At 38.8% G+C, this 16,268-nt stretch overlaps 1 protein-coding gene across 3 annotated transcripts; it reads left to right on the top strand.

Annotated features, from left to right (window-relative positions):
• Nucleotides 1-5,972: 5,972 nt before the first annotated feature.
• LOC110446609 lies at nucleotides 5,973-11,527 on the top strand. Of its 3 annotated transcripts, XM_021491836.1 has the most exons (4): nucleotides 5,991-6,039; nucleotides 6,185-6,303; nucleotides 6,445-6,556; nucleotides 10,667-11,527. In XM_021491836.1, the coding sequence occupies exons 3-4, from the start codon at nucleotides 6,469-6,471 to the stop codon at nucleotides 11,440-11,442; spliced, it is 864 nt and encodes a 287-aa protein (XP_021347511.1). In that variant the 5' UTR covers nucleotides 5,991-6,039; nucleotides 6,185-6,303; nucleotides 6,445-6,468; the 3' UTR covers nucleotides 11,443-11,527. The 3 variants fall into 3 exon arrangements, with proteins under 3 accessions (XP_021347512.1, XP_021347510.1, XP_021347511.1); XM_021491837.1 differs by lacking the exon at nucleotides 6,185-6,303 and having other exon boundaries at nucleotides 5,973-6,039; nucleotides 6,449-6,556; XM_021491835.1 differs by lacking the exon at nucleotides 6,185-6,303 and having other exon boundaries at nucleotides 5,973-6,039.
• The last annotated feature ends 4,741 nt before the right edge of the window (nucleotides 11,528-16,268 follow it).

The raw sequence follows: 16,268 nt of genomic DNA, 5'->3' as shown, positions 1-16,268 counted from the left end.
AGGAAACAAAAACCAAGGATCGTCAGACACTGGCTGTGTCTAAAAGATTGAAAGGCAATCACGAATAAACAAAGGCCATTTATCATCACTGACATTATTTACTTTATCGATTTCTTCAAATATTGTTTTTAAAACTTACAACTTCTAAATGAATATTCTATTTGTTGGACTGGAATGGTTTCAAATTAGATTAAAAATGTTTCAAAATTGCTAGCCTAATGTTTTCACAGTTTATCGCCAAAAGACTTTCAAACGTTTACACCGCATTTTTTGTTAATTAATCAATTTTTACTTTTGCTAATTTCTAAATTGATACTTATTTTCTTCAATATCATTTCGTCTGTTTTTCGTATTGTCTTTTTGATGATTCAAAACAACGACTGCAGGTCAAGACCGATTCATGCCTTCGGGTCAGTTATTCCTTACGGCTAAACGTTACGTGATCTTGGTACGAGTTTTTACTTTCCCTCAAGTTATTCATCACACATCTTCAAATACAGTATCAAATGATGGTATGCGAGTTCACCCTATAGTGACTTTGAGACGAGTTAATTAATATTCTGTAGTAATCCAATTTTTTTAGCAAATGTATTTTTATAAAGGTCAGAACATTAACAGAAGGAGAAGAGAACATATAATAGGATCATATTTACACAATTGAATTTTAGCTATTACCCTCATGATAGATTTTATTCATATTATGTTGTTTCACCTAAAAAAAGACAACCCAAAAAGTGATGACGATGTACACCGCAATGTTTGACGCGGTATTTGTAATTCTAACTTCCGATTGGTTGTAGTTGCTCGGCGATGAATCTACGCAACGTTGTGTCTTGTACAATTTGTATATCAGAAATGAATACATATTCGATAACTATGATCTAAAATATGTTATCTGTCTTTTGAAATTAAATTATAAGAAATTGCCATGATTACTTTTCGGTTATAACGGTACATACCAAAAAATGCGTGCACTCTCAAATTTAATTATGGTCATTAATAAATGTAAAATAAATAAATAAATAAATAAATAAATAAAATGTAAAAGGGATGTTTACAAAAGAACGAACACACCACGTTTTGATAGAGAAAGCCTTGTCCTCAAGTATATAAACATCACAATGGGGGAGACTCGACGTCAAAATGGATATCAAGAAAGCTATTTCTATAGATTGTCCTAGTACTTCAGATTAAGGTCACAGCGTAAACATACCGCTGACCGGAATCCCTAGAGTCTGCTAATATTGCTGCTTAGTTACCAGAGACGACAGAAGTTTGAAATACATATCGGATATAATACCTTCAAGTTGTGTATTGCGTTGTGATTTCTAGCATACCTAATAAACACTGCATTGCACGTGATAATTTCAATGAGTGCAGCGTGTTTGAATGAACCCCCAGTTACTGGGGGGAATCTGCATAAGAGCCAGTAGAAAAAATAAATTTAAAAAAAAAGTGAATTACAATAAATTATTACGTTTAATTAGTGAAATGTAAGGTTTATAATAAAAATAAAGTACAAGGATGTAGATTAATTACTTCATTGTTATTTTCAGAGAGCAGTATTTGGTGTAAAAATAGCAAACAATAGTCATTGTCAATTGTGACGTCATTGACATTGATGTTTTCTTATTATAACGTCGCGATGTAGCAATCTTTCTCTCCACTTTCTTTTGGTGGCAGATTGGATATCTGTGAAAGAAAATCCATTTCTTCGTAAAGAAAAAATAAAAAGGTAATAAACATAATATTCTTGAATACCGTTATCGGCAGTGGGTTGAATAGTTTTTATATTTTTTACTCGTGCTCTACACTCGTGAATATTTGTGTTTTACGTCCTTTCAACATTTATGTTCATTTATAGGACACGCCAGGTTCTGGCAGTGGAGGAAAGTCAGAGAATGTGGAGATAAACCACCGACCTGCGACCAGCACCTACTCGTAAATAATATCAAAATATTCACAAGATTTCTGTGTGTATCTTGGATATGCAAAAATAACAAGGATTTATGTGCATACATGCATGTATGTAACTCGCTCACTAAGTCGCGTGCCTGCATTTATGAACCTTTCCCCCTAACTGTACATTCTACGGGTGTTCGTATTCATGTTGACCAGACGACGCATCTGGGAAGAGAGATAATGAATGGATTGTTGCTTGTGTTGCTTGTGTCTATGTCATTCGATACTCTCGTGAGTTATCCCGTGATAGTGAATATCTGAACTAGAATGGCTGAAAACTTTGATGGATTACGTGTGCAACCGTCAAATCGCCAAATTAACAGTAAGATATACCGTGAGCTTCAATTCACTGTTTTCAGACATCTCTGAATAGATATTACGAGAGGATTGGGGACGGGAAAATAAAAGGTCCTCCCCGTAGCTCGGAGTGGGCGTATTAATTCATTATTCTCCAAAATCTCAACCAATGTTTAAATTTCCTTTTTATATGATCAAAGTTTTACCCCTAGAGTTCACTCTAAATGAAAATAATACGGGCGGACCTGCAGATTTTACAAAACACCATTTCCATGCATCTGTATTTCAAAAAAAAGAAATAATATAAAACATAAAATAAAGCTTCTTTCTAAAGACCATTAGTCCTGAATGCCAAAATGTTGTCTCTGTTTCTTTGTTTACTTCAAACCTGCCTCTTTCTTCACTGATTTTGGGTTATGCGGCAAATAACATATCTATACCTGAAAATTACACTTATAATGGACATTAGCCGATAGACTAGATAAGAAAAAATACAACAAGTTATTCAAAGAACGGAATGAACATGTCACAATAAGACTTGGGGAGGGGGATATAAAATGCACCAGTGAAACTCATTCTCAAAAGCCATATTTAAATTCAAGAAAAAAAAACTAAAAAATAAAGTAAACTACATATATTCCCAAAACCATCGAGAATACGTTTGTTTTCATTTTGGTGCAATGTATATAATTTGTTAGGGGTAAAATAAACACCTTCGTTTTAGCAACAAAAATAATGTATTTTAACAAATAAGGTCTTTATTCTTAAGTTCCATTATCAAACAGGTATTTTATATACCATTTGCAGTAAATTGAACGTCAATTCGATAACTTGACACTAGCTATTCCTTACCCCTGCAATCCAACATTTTTATACCGCTGATATATACTAGCGGAAAAAAAGTAAATGTGCATGCGGAGAATTGTTATACATGAAAATTCACACACATGACCGAGTATGACACATACACACTACCCGTGTGTCATTGACAGTTATTCCCGCGCAGTTTGCTCTCTATAGGCGTTGACCAGTTTGAACGTTTTTCTCGTCCAGCCATCCAATTCGACAATGAAAGTTTATTTTCTAACTGTTGGGTTACTCTGTTGAGACCAGTGAACAGTAAAAACAGCATTATAACGTTTTAATTTGTGATTAATGCTATGCCGAGGCTCAATGAAAATGACCGCCTCCGGGTTATTGGTATGCTTCAAGCTGGTATGGGCCAAGCCGTTGTCTCTACACGTTTTCATGTCCATCGAAACACAATCCGGGATTTGTGGAGCCGACATCAACAGTTTGGCCACGTCGGCGATCGACCTCGTGCGGGACGTCCACGTGTGACGTCACGACAACAGAACAACCATATTCGGCTTGTCCATTTGAGAAATCGCTTCCAAACGGCAAGTTTGACAGCACGGATAATCCCTGGGTTGCTACCAATAAGCCCGAGAACTGTACGGAACCGATTGCGTGATCGAGCTATCCGTCCGCGACGTCCTGCAATCCGCCCAGTTCTTCTGCCACGTCATCGTGTAGCACGTCTGGACTGGTGCAGAAGGCATCTGAGATTTACTCGACGGGATTGGGCAGGCATTTTGTTTACGGACGAGTCGCGAGTCCACCTGGATAGTAGTGACGGCCGTTCCAGAGTGTATCGACGCGTTGGAGAACGTTTCCGTGACGCGTGTGTGGTACAACGACGTTCTTTCGGCGGAGGCAGCGTTATGATTTGGGGCGGCATCACAGCCAACGGGAGAAGGCCTCTGGTGGTTGTTAACGGGAATTTGAATTTGAACACACAGCTCGTGTCGCCATGGACTTTCTGGCCCAGCAGAACGTTGACGTGTTGCCCTGACCTGCTGTATCCCCCGATCTGTCGCCCATTGAAGACGTCCGGGATGAAATGAAGCGCAGATTACGGGCATTACCTAATCAACCGGTGACGTTGGCTGATTTGGCTGTAGCGTTGGTACAGATCTGGAATGCCATCCCACAAGCAGTCTTGAACCGTCTGATAGGCTCCATGCGTCGACGTTGCCAGGCTTGCATTCAGGCAAACGGTGGACATACCAGGTATTAACTTTGTGAACTCAGTATTGACCCCTGCTGTGTTTACGTCACTCCTGAGCGGAACTTATTAATTCCATAACGTGAAAAATGGAATGCAACTGTTAATAAATAACAAATAAATTGTCCCTAAAAACCTTGTTGTTCTACGTCATACACATTTATTTTTATAACACATTTTAGGCATGCAGTTTCTTTTTTCCGCTAGTATATTAAGGTAGACAGTCCCATCTCATTTCCACTTTTCTCTCCGAAAAGACGACAATATATCGACCTTACATATATGCAATTCTCGTTGTTTCGTCTTTTCGCTCCGAAAAGCCAAGAATCAACTTACTTTAACTCTGGTTGTTTCGTGTTTTCGCCCAGGAAAGACGAGAATTAACTACCCTTAACTCTCTTTGTTCCGTGTTTTCGCCCCAGAAAGACGAGAATTAACTACCCTTAACTCTCGTTGTTTCGTGTTTTCGCCTGTGAAGAGGATAATCAACAAACTTTCATTCTACAATTAACTCATCTTGATTCTTATCGTTTCTCTTTTTAACGAGAATAAATTACCTTATTTTCGTTGTTTCGTCGTTTCGCCCCCAAAAAGACGAGAATTGGCGGAAAGACGAGAATCAAAGACCTTAATGCTTTTTGTTTGTTCTTTACGCCCCGAAAAGTCGGGGATCAACAACTTTTTTGTTCTTTCACCTTTTCACCCGAAAACACGAAACAGCGAGAATTAAAAAGTAACAAAATCTTGTCTTTGCTGGGCGAGAGGACGAAGCAACAAGATCAGCCAGCGTAATTATGTACTTTATATTCCTAAAAAAGCTAAATATAGATTGTGGACCTTTAATTCAAGTAACGATACTTTGAGGTTATTTTATGACCATTTTGATAGCATATCCTTTATCAGCCTGAGACCTTGCTATCAGCCCGAGGGCCGCATTATTGAGGGTGGATATAAGGTCAAGGGCTGATAGAGGATGTGATGTTAAAATAGTCATATTATAACTTTTATATCACACAATTTGAAAAACAAAATAAAAATCAATTAATTTTACAATTGTTGTTGTTGTTGTTGATATCGTCTGTGTCAGTAACCGAAGCGTCTGAACGTAAAACTGACACCCGGAGTGAAGAACCCTGATAAAGTGATGATGATATTTAGCGATCGGCCCGGATCGGTGTCAAAAATGTTTATCAGTCCGGGACTGATATGTCAACGCAAACAACACGTGTATCACATGGGCAAAATGTACATTGTCCGAGATAAAAGTGTGATAAAGAAAATTATTAACATATCAAATACCACAACTGATAACTCAGTGGATAAACTCCCAGCTTTAGTTAAAATTAAAATACAAGTACCACCATCTTCAGTAATACAACAAACGTTTTATAAAGAAATCATAGATTTGTTTTATTTCATAGACAAATATATAACGTTAGCTAAAACTGACAAATATTTTCTTTCACAGAAACGACAAACAATAATGAAAGTAATTGATAATATTTATTTCATTTGTTAATGTCACACATATCATTTCACACATACAGTAAAATACAGATATGATATGGTTAAGAAAAAATAATCGAATGTGCAACCCCCTTTCTACAGGCAATATATCAGGCAATTCATGGATCAAGCGGGATAACTCTAACATCCAGATGCGACTTGGTCTGTCCTCGGTAGAAAACCAACCTCCTGATCATGGTATACAGGTAATGTATGATCACATTCTGAGTTTGATATTGAATTTAATCGGTTGATAAGTATCAGGACTGATACACAGCTAGACTACCTAGACTACACGAGGTAATAAGACTACACAGAACGAGACACACGATAATCATGACCTACTTATAGGTACGCCGTACAGGGCCCCTTGCAGTGTCAGTACTCGAAAGTCCAGTGTCCTAATTCGTGACCCGTCAGATAATGTAAACGTCAAATAAATTATAGCAAAGCTGAAAGAAGGAACTCAAGTAAGTATGAGATCTTTATATAAAACAGGTAAGCTAAGTGTCATTGACTATATTTCCTACATATGCGAATGTCGGCAACGCGATGACTGACTGGCAAACCTTTTCTTTGTTAACTTACATTTGCTTGTATTTCTTTGACAGCTAGGACGGTAAAGTGACGTCATCATGGCCCAGTACGTCATAAACAAGCTGGAGTCATTTCATGGCGATTTGTCCTTCAATGGCGTCCCTTATGAGGCGTTCGAACGTACAGGTAAGTCCTTCATTGGAATAGCATACGTACAGATGAGTGTGTCGGTAATGTCATTTACATACAGGTGAGTATTTCACTGATATTACTTACGTACAGATTGAGTCCTTCTGTGGTATTTACTTACGTACAGGTTGAGTCCTTCTGTGGTATTTACTTCCGTACATGTAAGTCCTTCAGTGGTATTACTTACGTACAGGTTGAGTCCTTCTGTGGTATTTACTTCCGTACATGTAAGTCCTTCAGTGGTATTACTTACGTACAGGTTGAGTCCTTCTGTGGTATTTACTTCCGTACATGTAAGTCCCTCTGTGGTATTACTTACGTACAGGTAAGTCCTTCTGTGGTATTACTTACGGAAAGGTAAGTCCTTCTGTGGTATTACTTACGGAAAGGTAAGTTCTTCTGTATTATTACTTACGTACAGGTAAGTCCTTCTGTGGTATTACTTACGTACAGTTAAGTCCTTCACTGGTATAACTTAGGTACAGGTAAGTCCTTCTGTGGTATTACTTACGTACAGGTCAGTCCTTCAGTGGTATTACTTACGTACAGGTAAGTCCTTCAGTGGTATCACTTACGTACAGATAAGTCCTTCTGTGGTATTACTTACATACAGGTCAGTCCTTCAGTGGTATTACTTACGTACAGGTAGGTCCTTCTGTGGTATTACTTACATACAGGTAAGTCCTTCAGTGGTATTACTTACGTACAGGTAGGTCCTTCTATGGTATTACTTACGTACAGGTCAGTCCTTCTATGGTATTACTTCCGTACAGGTAGGTCCTTCTGTGGTATTACTTCCGTACAGGTAGGTCCTTCTGTGGTATTACTTACATACAGGTAAGTCCTTCACTGGTATTACTTACGTACAGGCAAATCCTTCACTGGTATTACTTACGTACAGGTAGGTCCTTCTGTGGTATTACTTACGTACAGGTCAGTCCTTCTATGGTATTACTTCCGTACAGGTAGGTCCTTCTGTGGTATTAATTCCGTACAGGTAAGTCCCTCTGTGGTATTACTCACGTACAGGTAAGTCCTGCTGTGGTATTACTTACGTACAGGTAAGTCCTTCTGTGCTATTACTTACGTACAGGTAAGTCCTTCTGTGGTATTATGTACGTAAAGGTAAGTCCTTCTGTGGTATTACTTACATACAAGTCAATCCTTCTGTGGTATTACTTACGTACATGTCAGTCCTTGTATGGTATTACTTCCCTACAGGTAAGTCCTTATGTGGTATTACTTACGTACAGGTAAGTCCTTCAGTGGTATTACTTCCGTACAGGTAAGTCCCTCTGTAGGTCCTTCTGTGGTATTACTTCCGTACAGGTAAGTCCCTCTGTAGTATTATGTACGTAAAGGTAAGTCCTTCAGTGGTATTACTTACGTAAAGGTAGGTCCTTCAGTGGTATTACTTACGTACAGGTCAGTCCTTCTATGGTAATACTTACGTACAGGTAGGTCCTTCTGTGGTATTACTTACGTACAGGTAAGTCCTTATGTGGTATTGTGTACGTAAAGGTGAGTCCTTCTGTGGTATTACTTACATACAAGTCAGTCCTTCTGTGGTATTACTTACGTAAAGGTGAGTCCTTCTATGGTATTACTTACGTACAGGTAAGTCCTTCAGTGGTATTACTTACGTACAGGTAAGTCCTTCAGTGGTATTACTTACATACAGGTCAGTCCTTCTATGGTATTACTTACGTACAGGTAAGTCCTTCTGTGGTATTACTTACATACAGGTAAGTCCTTCAGTGGTATTACTTACGTACAGGTCAGTCCTTCACTGGTATTACTTACGTACAGGTAAGTCCTTCTGTGGTATTACTTACATACAGGTCAGTCCTTCTATGGCATTACTTCCGTACAGGTAAGTCCTTCAGTGGTATTACTTACGTACAGGTAAGTCCTTCTATGGTATTACTTACGTACAGGTCAGTCCTTCTATGGTATTACTTCCGTACAGGTAGGTCCTTCCGTGGTATTACTTCCGTACAGGTAAGTCCCTCTGTGGTATTACTCACGTACATGTAAGTCCTTCTGTGGTATTACTTACGTACAGGTAAGTCCTTAAGTGGTATTACTTACGTACAGGTAAGTCCTTCACTGGTATTACTTACGCACAGGTTGAGTCCTTCAGTGGTATTACTTACGTACAGGTGATTATAAGTCCTTCTGTGGTATTACTTACGTACAGGTAAGTCCTTAAGTGGTATTACTTACGTACAGGTAAGTCCTTCTGTGGTATTACTTGCATACAGGTAAGTCCTTCAGTGGTATTACTTACGTACAGGTCAGTCCTTCCCTGGTATTACTTCCGTACAGGTAAGTCCTTCTGTGGTATTACTTGCATACAGGTAAGTCCTTCAGTGGTATTACTTACGTACAGGTAAGTCCTTCTGTGGTATTACTTACGTAGAGGTAAGTCCTTCAGTGGTATTACTTACATACAGGTAAGTCCTTCACTGGTATTACTTACGTACAGGTTGAGTCCTTCAGTGGTATTACTTACGTACAGGTAAGTCCTTCTGTGGTATTACTTACGTACAGGTAAGTCCTTCTGTGGTATAACTTACGTACAGGCAAGTCCCTCTGTGGTATTACTCACGTACAGGTAAGTCCTTCTGTGGTATTACTTCCGTACAGGTAGGTCCTTCTGTGGTATTACTTACGTACAGGTAAGTCCTTATGTGGTATTACTTAAGTACAGGTAAGTCCTTCTGTGGTATTACTTCCGTACAGGTAGGTCCTGCTGTGGTATTACTTCCGTACAGGTAAGTCCCTCTGTGGTATTACTCACGTACATGTAAGTCCTTCTGTGGTATTACTTACGTACAGGCAAGTCCCTCTGTGGTATTACTCACGTACAGGTAAGTCCTTCTGTGGTATTACTTCCGTCCAGGTAGGTCCTTCTGTGGTATTACTTCCGTACAGGTAGGTCCTTCTGTGGTATTACTCCCGTACAGGTAAGTCCCTCTGTGGTATTACTCACGTACAGGTAAGTCCATCTGTGGTATTACTTACGTACAGGCAAGTCCTTCACTGGTATTACTTACGTACAGGCATGTCCTTCTGTGGTATTACTTACGTACATGTAAGTCCTTCAGTGGTATTACTTACGTACAGGTACGTTCTTCACTGGTATTACTTACGTACAGGTAAGTCCTTCTGTGGTATTACTTACGTACAGGTAAGTCCTTCAGTGGTATTACTTACGTACAGGTAAGTCCTTCACTGGTATTACTTACGTACAGGCAAATCCTTCACTGGTATTACTTACGTACAGGTAAGTCCTTCTGTGGTATTACCTACGTACAGGTAAGTCCTGTGGTATTATGTACGTAAAGGTAAGTCCTTCAATTGTATTACTTACGTACAGGTAAGTCCTTCAGTGGTATTACTTACGTACAGGTAAGTCCTTCTGTGGTATTATGTACGTAAAAGTAAGTCCTTATGTGGTATTACTTACGTACAGGCAAGTCCTTCACCGGTATTACTTACGTACAGGTTGAGTCCTTCTGTGGTATTACTTACGTACAGGTAAGTCCTTCAGTGGTATTACTTACATACAGGTAAGTCCTTATGTGGTATTACTTACGTACAGGTAATTATAAGTCCTTCAGTGGTTTAACTTACGTACAGGTGAGTGTGTCAGCGATGTCGCTTACATAGAGTTGAGTATTTCACTGGCATTACTTACGTACAGGTGAGTCCTTCAGTGGCATTACTTACGTACAGGTAAATTCTTTATTGGTATTACTTACGTACAGGTATACAGTCCTTTAGTGGTACCACGTGCATACAGTTGAGTCCCTTTGTGGTGTTATTTACGTACAGGTAAGTTCTTCTGTGGTATTACTTACGTCCTTAAATAGTGATAATACGTAGATGTTAGCGTCGGTAATTGTCGCTATTTTTTTCAGTTGCCACCTAGCTTACTTACAGCGGTTTCCAATATTTTCCTTTTTTACATATTTCGTTTTGCCTCCCTCAATATAGTGCCATTCCCCTTTATTACGCCAGCATCTCGTCGGACCTTGAGTTTAAGACAGTATAATGGAGGTTTTATGTAGTTAAACAATCGCTCTTTATCTCTACACACAGGTCACTGGTCACTATGGGGCGTGATGAAGATGTTTGAAGCAGCCCGTCTGATTGGTCTGTACAACGGTCTGTTCCACTTCCGGTCGATGGAAGAGAAACACAAGGGTTTGGTGATTGTCACACAGACCATCCGACTGAGTCCTGATCTGCACCGAGACTACTCCCTCTTCACCACCCTCAAACAACGGTACGTCATGGATATCGTTGAGATCGGTCGAAGGTCATTCTCTTTCGTAAGCAGACTGACCAATGAAGAAACTGGAAAGTTCCTTGGAGAAGTTCTCCTAAAATATGTCCTAATTGACAGGCGTACACGGAAGTCGATTCCACTACCGGATTCTTTTTTTGAAAAATATTCCGAAGATGGAAAGAAAAAAGTAAAAGTTGTCAACCTGTCCATTCCAGCTTGTCCTGATATGGGTAAAAATGTATTTCGGCTTAAAGTGCTTCCTCTGCATAGCGACACTGACCGGAACAACCATGTGAATCAGTCTGTCTACTTCCGGTTTTGTATCGATTGTGCTACAGATGCGGCTCTAGCCGGCAACTATCGTCATTTCACGTCAGACATGTGTTGGTATCCTGTTGTCGAGATGAATGTTTATCATGCGAACGAGAGTCTCGTCAACAAAGAGTTGATCGTCAACACGTGGCAAGATGATGACGACTTCCGGTTGATCTTCTTCATCATCAAACGCAAGAAAACTGTTCTGTTTAAAGCGTCCATGTTGTTTTATCCTGAAATGTCTAAGAAGAGACGGAACTCGCGAATGTGAGGAACAAAACAATAGTTTATTAACTTCATAATCTTACAATAGGTCAAAATGTTACAACAGTTATCAATAAAGAACACTTAATATCGATGTGACTTGATGATGGTTTAAATGAGGCTGTCAGGGGACTGATAACGGCCGGTACAATTTCTGCTGCCATTTTCATCATATAATATTGTTATTTGTTATTTGCGGAGCATTTTGAAAAGGGGCGGGGGGCGGGGGGGTGAGGAGGGGTGTACATGCCTTTAATAAGCACGTTTTTTACTTCTGAATTTAGTCGACTAAGTCGATAGTTTGAAACTTTTTCTTCGGTTGGTAAATATCGACCATATGCAGGTCACTGGTCATTTGTCTGATAGTGTAAGAGTACATATCATACACCACTAGTCATTTAAACGTCATACTTAATCATTTCACCGGTTGTGCTATGTGAATCTGCAATATCGAGTATGTATAAATATGTGTGTTAAGATCAATACACTTAAAGGTAGGACATTACTGATGATTTAAAGATTAGAATGTATATAAGTCTGACATCTTACAACATAATCCATGTATGATTACATCAGATAGAGAGTCCTAGATTCACATCGCCAAAGAAGAAGATTTCCATTTTTTCGGCATTTTACTAACTCCGTTGTGCTTGGACTTATTCTTACCCGACATCACTTTCATTCCATTGTGATTTCAAAATNGGGGGGAGGTAAATAAGTCCTGAAAGAACAAATATACAACTGCGTCAGCAGACAGGGACGAAATTAGAACTCCAATGCTCAACAAAACAACTAGTCCACATGGATTAATTGTATCTTTCCTTAGATAAGCAGTTTATCGGTGAATCAAACGAAAATTGGAAACAAATGTCAAATTTCTCTCTACATCAAAGGTTTACCATATCAATGTCTAAAAGAAGTGAAAAATTACACATTTTGAAGTAATTATTACAGATACGTACACAATGTCATGCATGGGCCATAATTACACGTCCTTGTTACCCTCAGACGGAATAAAAACTGAGGAAATATTACTTCATAAATCACCACAAAGAAACCGGAGTCGGATTCGAGGACTTCAGATCAGGTAAACGGTTTCTGCACCACATGTGGTGACACACCGTCATGATGTCTCGAAAAATCAAGGAATGGGTATTTAAGTAACATCTTAGTCGTTTTATCCTGCCACCTTAACATCATATATGATATAGCATTCTAGCCTAGTGTTATGTTCAGTTTACATACACGTAAATATTTATTTATTTTTGAAGACCGATTGGTTTGGTTATATTTTTTAACGTCCTATTAACAGCCAAGGTTATTTAAGGACGTGTCATCGTGTGTGTGTGCTGGAGACAGTGTATGTTGATGAATTTGCCTCCTTGTGATAACGCTGATCTGATGCCAAATTTAGAGTGCTTCCTCACTGAAATACCATGCCGAAGGCACCAAAACAGCATTCCACCCGGTCACAGTATACTGACTCCGATAAACCAGTTGCTGCGATAACCCTTAATGCTGAACGTAAAGCAGGGAAAACAACTACCATTTTTAAGGACTTTGGTATGTCCCGGCTTGGCGACACAACCCAATGCCTCCTCCACTTGGGCGAACGCTCAACTCTATGGCCAAAATGAGGAACTGTTGATGACCGATGCTTCTCTTAAACCTATTATGTACTGAAAAATCATGTGTTCATTGATTTCTTAAAATGGAAATACTTTTTACGATAGACATCCTTGTAAATCTTTGTTGACTAATTCCCAGTATGATAAATGTGCAACTTGTGTAATACTGACTGTGAGTGTCACAAGCTGATATTATTTACGGTGTGCCGAGTTAAGTTTATATGGAAAGAGAGAAAGCGTCAACAGAGAACGTTATTGTAAGTAATTGATTTACCTTTTATAAACAAGGCATTATTAAATCAATAATTGTGTTTTATTTACACATTGGTCGTTCTGATCCGTACACTTTGGTGTGTTACATGTTGCAAACATGTTTCTATTTATCCGACGTAGTCACCTGAACCGTGGTAAGGGGTTTATCAGTTCATGATAAATCCAGTTTCATTTAAATGTTACACATTCTTTTGAAATACATATGTCCGAGAAAAATAATCTAGCTATTTAAGCCTGATTCGAAAATAAACAATATTCCAGGGATGCAGAGAGCGAAGTGAGCGTAACCCATGGATATAGAGGATGCCAGGCCGGGACATACCAAAGTCCTTAAAAATGATGGTTGTTATTCCCTGCTTAACGTTCAGCATTAAGGGAAATGACAACAACTGGTTCACCATTTGTCATTATAATGTGACAGGGCGGAATGCTGTGCTGGGCGCCTTCGGCATGGTATTTCAGTGAGATAGCACTATAAAGTCGGCATCAGATCCGCGCTATCACAAACGATCCAAATAACTGATGACATGTGCCGTTTGGAAGGCTTCGAAAGTAAGACAGTCTTGAAAGTAAGCCGAACATACATGTCTTACCGTCTAAATGATATTGAAAACCAAGATGGCCTTGTTAATAGGCCGGGTTCGAGGGGAAAAAACTGGGATCCTTACTAAAAACGAAAATAAAGCGCGCTTATTTCAGAACTTTTAGGGTATGTACTAATAACTCAATATCAATTGAGAATGCATTCTCCTGGATATATAATAGCTAAAAACAACTATGAACATTATATCTTATCTCCAGCTTAGGTTAATGAGCCATCGATTCAAATTGTTCCTGTTTAAAAATCAAACAGATAGGTAACATCGTTTGTAAATACACAGGGATATCTAATTTATGCATCCCACCTGAGCGTTTTTGATTGGTATTTTTATTTTTCACGGCGAATGTAACTACTTATAAACAAATATGAGATAGTTTAACCCCTAGAATGTATGGTATGTCGGGCAATAAGTACAGAAGTACGGGTAATGGGATAAGGTAAGGTGGGTAAGTCGCTGTAGCGTGTTTCTGTGAGGGGGATACTGTAACGTAGAGAGTGCGTCTCATTACCTTCCTTTGTATCTGTTACTCAGGTCACGCGGAAGTCTACGTGACCCAGTGCACGTGGCGTCAAAATCTAGAATGAAGGTGAAAACTTAAAGGTCGAACTCATTAAGAAACGAACATCTTCCGCATCCCTTTCGTTTGTTTATCAGTACGTTTTAACACTTTTTTTTCCCATTTAAGACTTACGTTGTTTCAATAATATCAACGCCGACTATTATATCATCGTGTAAATAAAAGATCATAAATCAGGAGGGGCGACATGAAACGCCGTTACCGCGGGATTCGAACTCACCACCTCCGAATTCTAGAGGATGCCCTTATCAGTTGCGATAGTGGTCATCCGGCCCAGCTCTTACACACCTCCTTCCTTTTTGTAAATTTTTGCCGCTATTTGCAAACCAGCTTCAAGTATTGTCTTGATAACCGCTTACTTACTTCTTGAAAACAAGGGTTGGTCACATTCACTATCGTAACAGAAGATGGAACTAAAAGTAAAAGAACCAGATTGGAATTTGAAGTACAGAACTCCAGACTCTAGACGGACCTCTTAAAAGAGCTGAGCTAACTATTTACCGGTAGTAACTCGGCCCCGTTCAGCTATGGAAGAAACAAGAGGAAAAAAGTGAGCTGACGTTCGATTGGCTAATGGAGAACTAAGCAAAGCTGTGAATGAAAGAAGCATACGTAAACTTCACATCTGCCTGAATATGAACTCTAGTAAATTACAGTAAAACGTCGTTATACTGCCAACGTTTGTCAAGATAAATTTAAGCGTTATATTTAACGAAAATAAATTAGGTAAATGCATGAAGGAATCCTTAAGGAAACAAGAAAAAATGAATATTGAAATATGTTGGCGGTAAACGAGGTGGCAGATGTAACAACGGGCATTATATCGAGGTTCGGCTGTATATCAAGACATCGGCTATTGGTGATATGTCTATCAACACTTGCTATTTTACTCTTATTTCTAGGGATTTAGTTTTGGTTAATAAGGTTTGGTCACGAGTCAAAGAAAGAAAGGGATGATTTGCCCTAGTTCTGTACCGTGTCACGACCCTGGTTTCAGTTACAATTGTCCGGTGATGTGGATAGACATTAAAATCAGACTAAATCCTATAATAGTGTCGTATTTTATCATCTCTTTTTCACATAATCATGTGTCGATCATCTGAAATGGAAAAGAGGCGACTAAAGGGGTATTTAAAGTTGTCTAACATAACAATTTATTCTTTATCGAATGAAAACTTTTTTTCGATTTCGCATTTACAAAGAACTGGTATCCAATTTACACTCCTGAATATTTTATCATTCTTACCTATCGTGAAAGAACAATGCTATTTTTATGATTAACTTCATTTTAATTTTTAGGATAAATTACCCCGTGTGTGACCTCTGCTTCTGTGTGATTGGCCGTTTTTATATTCACCCCAAATGTTTGGTATTCATTCTGTTGTTGTTAAAACCAGACAATAAGATCGGACTTCTAACACAGACGACAACTCTGAATTTATTTCACAGAAAAGTATGGACATTTTTTTCTCAAAAGAAAATTAAGTTACGCAACTAGTTATTTCATCACTTATAACGAAATGTAGATCGAAAGTTCGAAAGAAATCTTGGTCGTAATTAAAAACAACTGTTTTCGACAGAGAACAAAAAAAAAAAGGAAAAAGGAAAACGTTTCTGTGATTGGAAGAATTTATTTCCAAACGTCTTCTGTGACCAAGGCAGATTTGGACGCAAAACCAACATGGTATTCCGATTCCAATATCGATGGTTGGTAGTCCTGGCCAGTTTTGGACTACACTATATCTCGCTAGGT

This window comes from Mizuhopecten yessoensis, unplaced genomic scaffold (assembly GCF_002113885.1).
Source record: "Mizuhopecten yessoensis strain PY_sf001 unplaced genomic scaffold, ASM211388v2 scaffold2891, whole genome shotgun sequence".
Lineage (NCBI taxonomy): Eukaryota > Metazoa > Mollusca > Bivalvia > Pectinida > Pectinidae > Mizuhopecten > Mizuhopecten yessoensis.
This window is presented reverse-complemented; position numbering and strand designations above follow the sequence as displayed.

Coding starts and splice junctions, on each gene's coding strand:
- LOC110446609 (XM_021491837.1), top strand. CDS start 6,469: ATGGCCCAGTACGTCATAAACAAGCTGGAGTCATTTCATGGCGATTTG. Junction 6,557..10,666: donor TGAGGCGTTCGAACGTACAG/GTAAGTCCTTCA, acceptor CTCTACACACAG/GTCACTGGTCACTATGGGGC.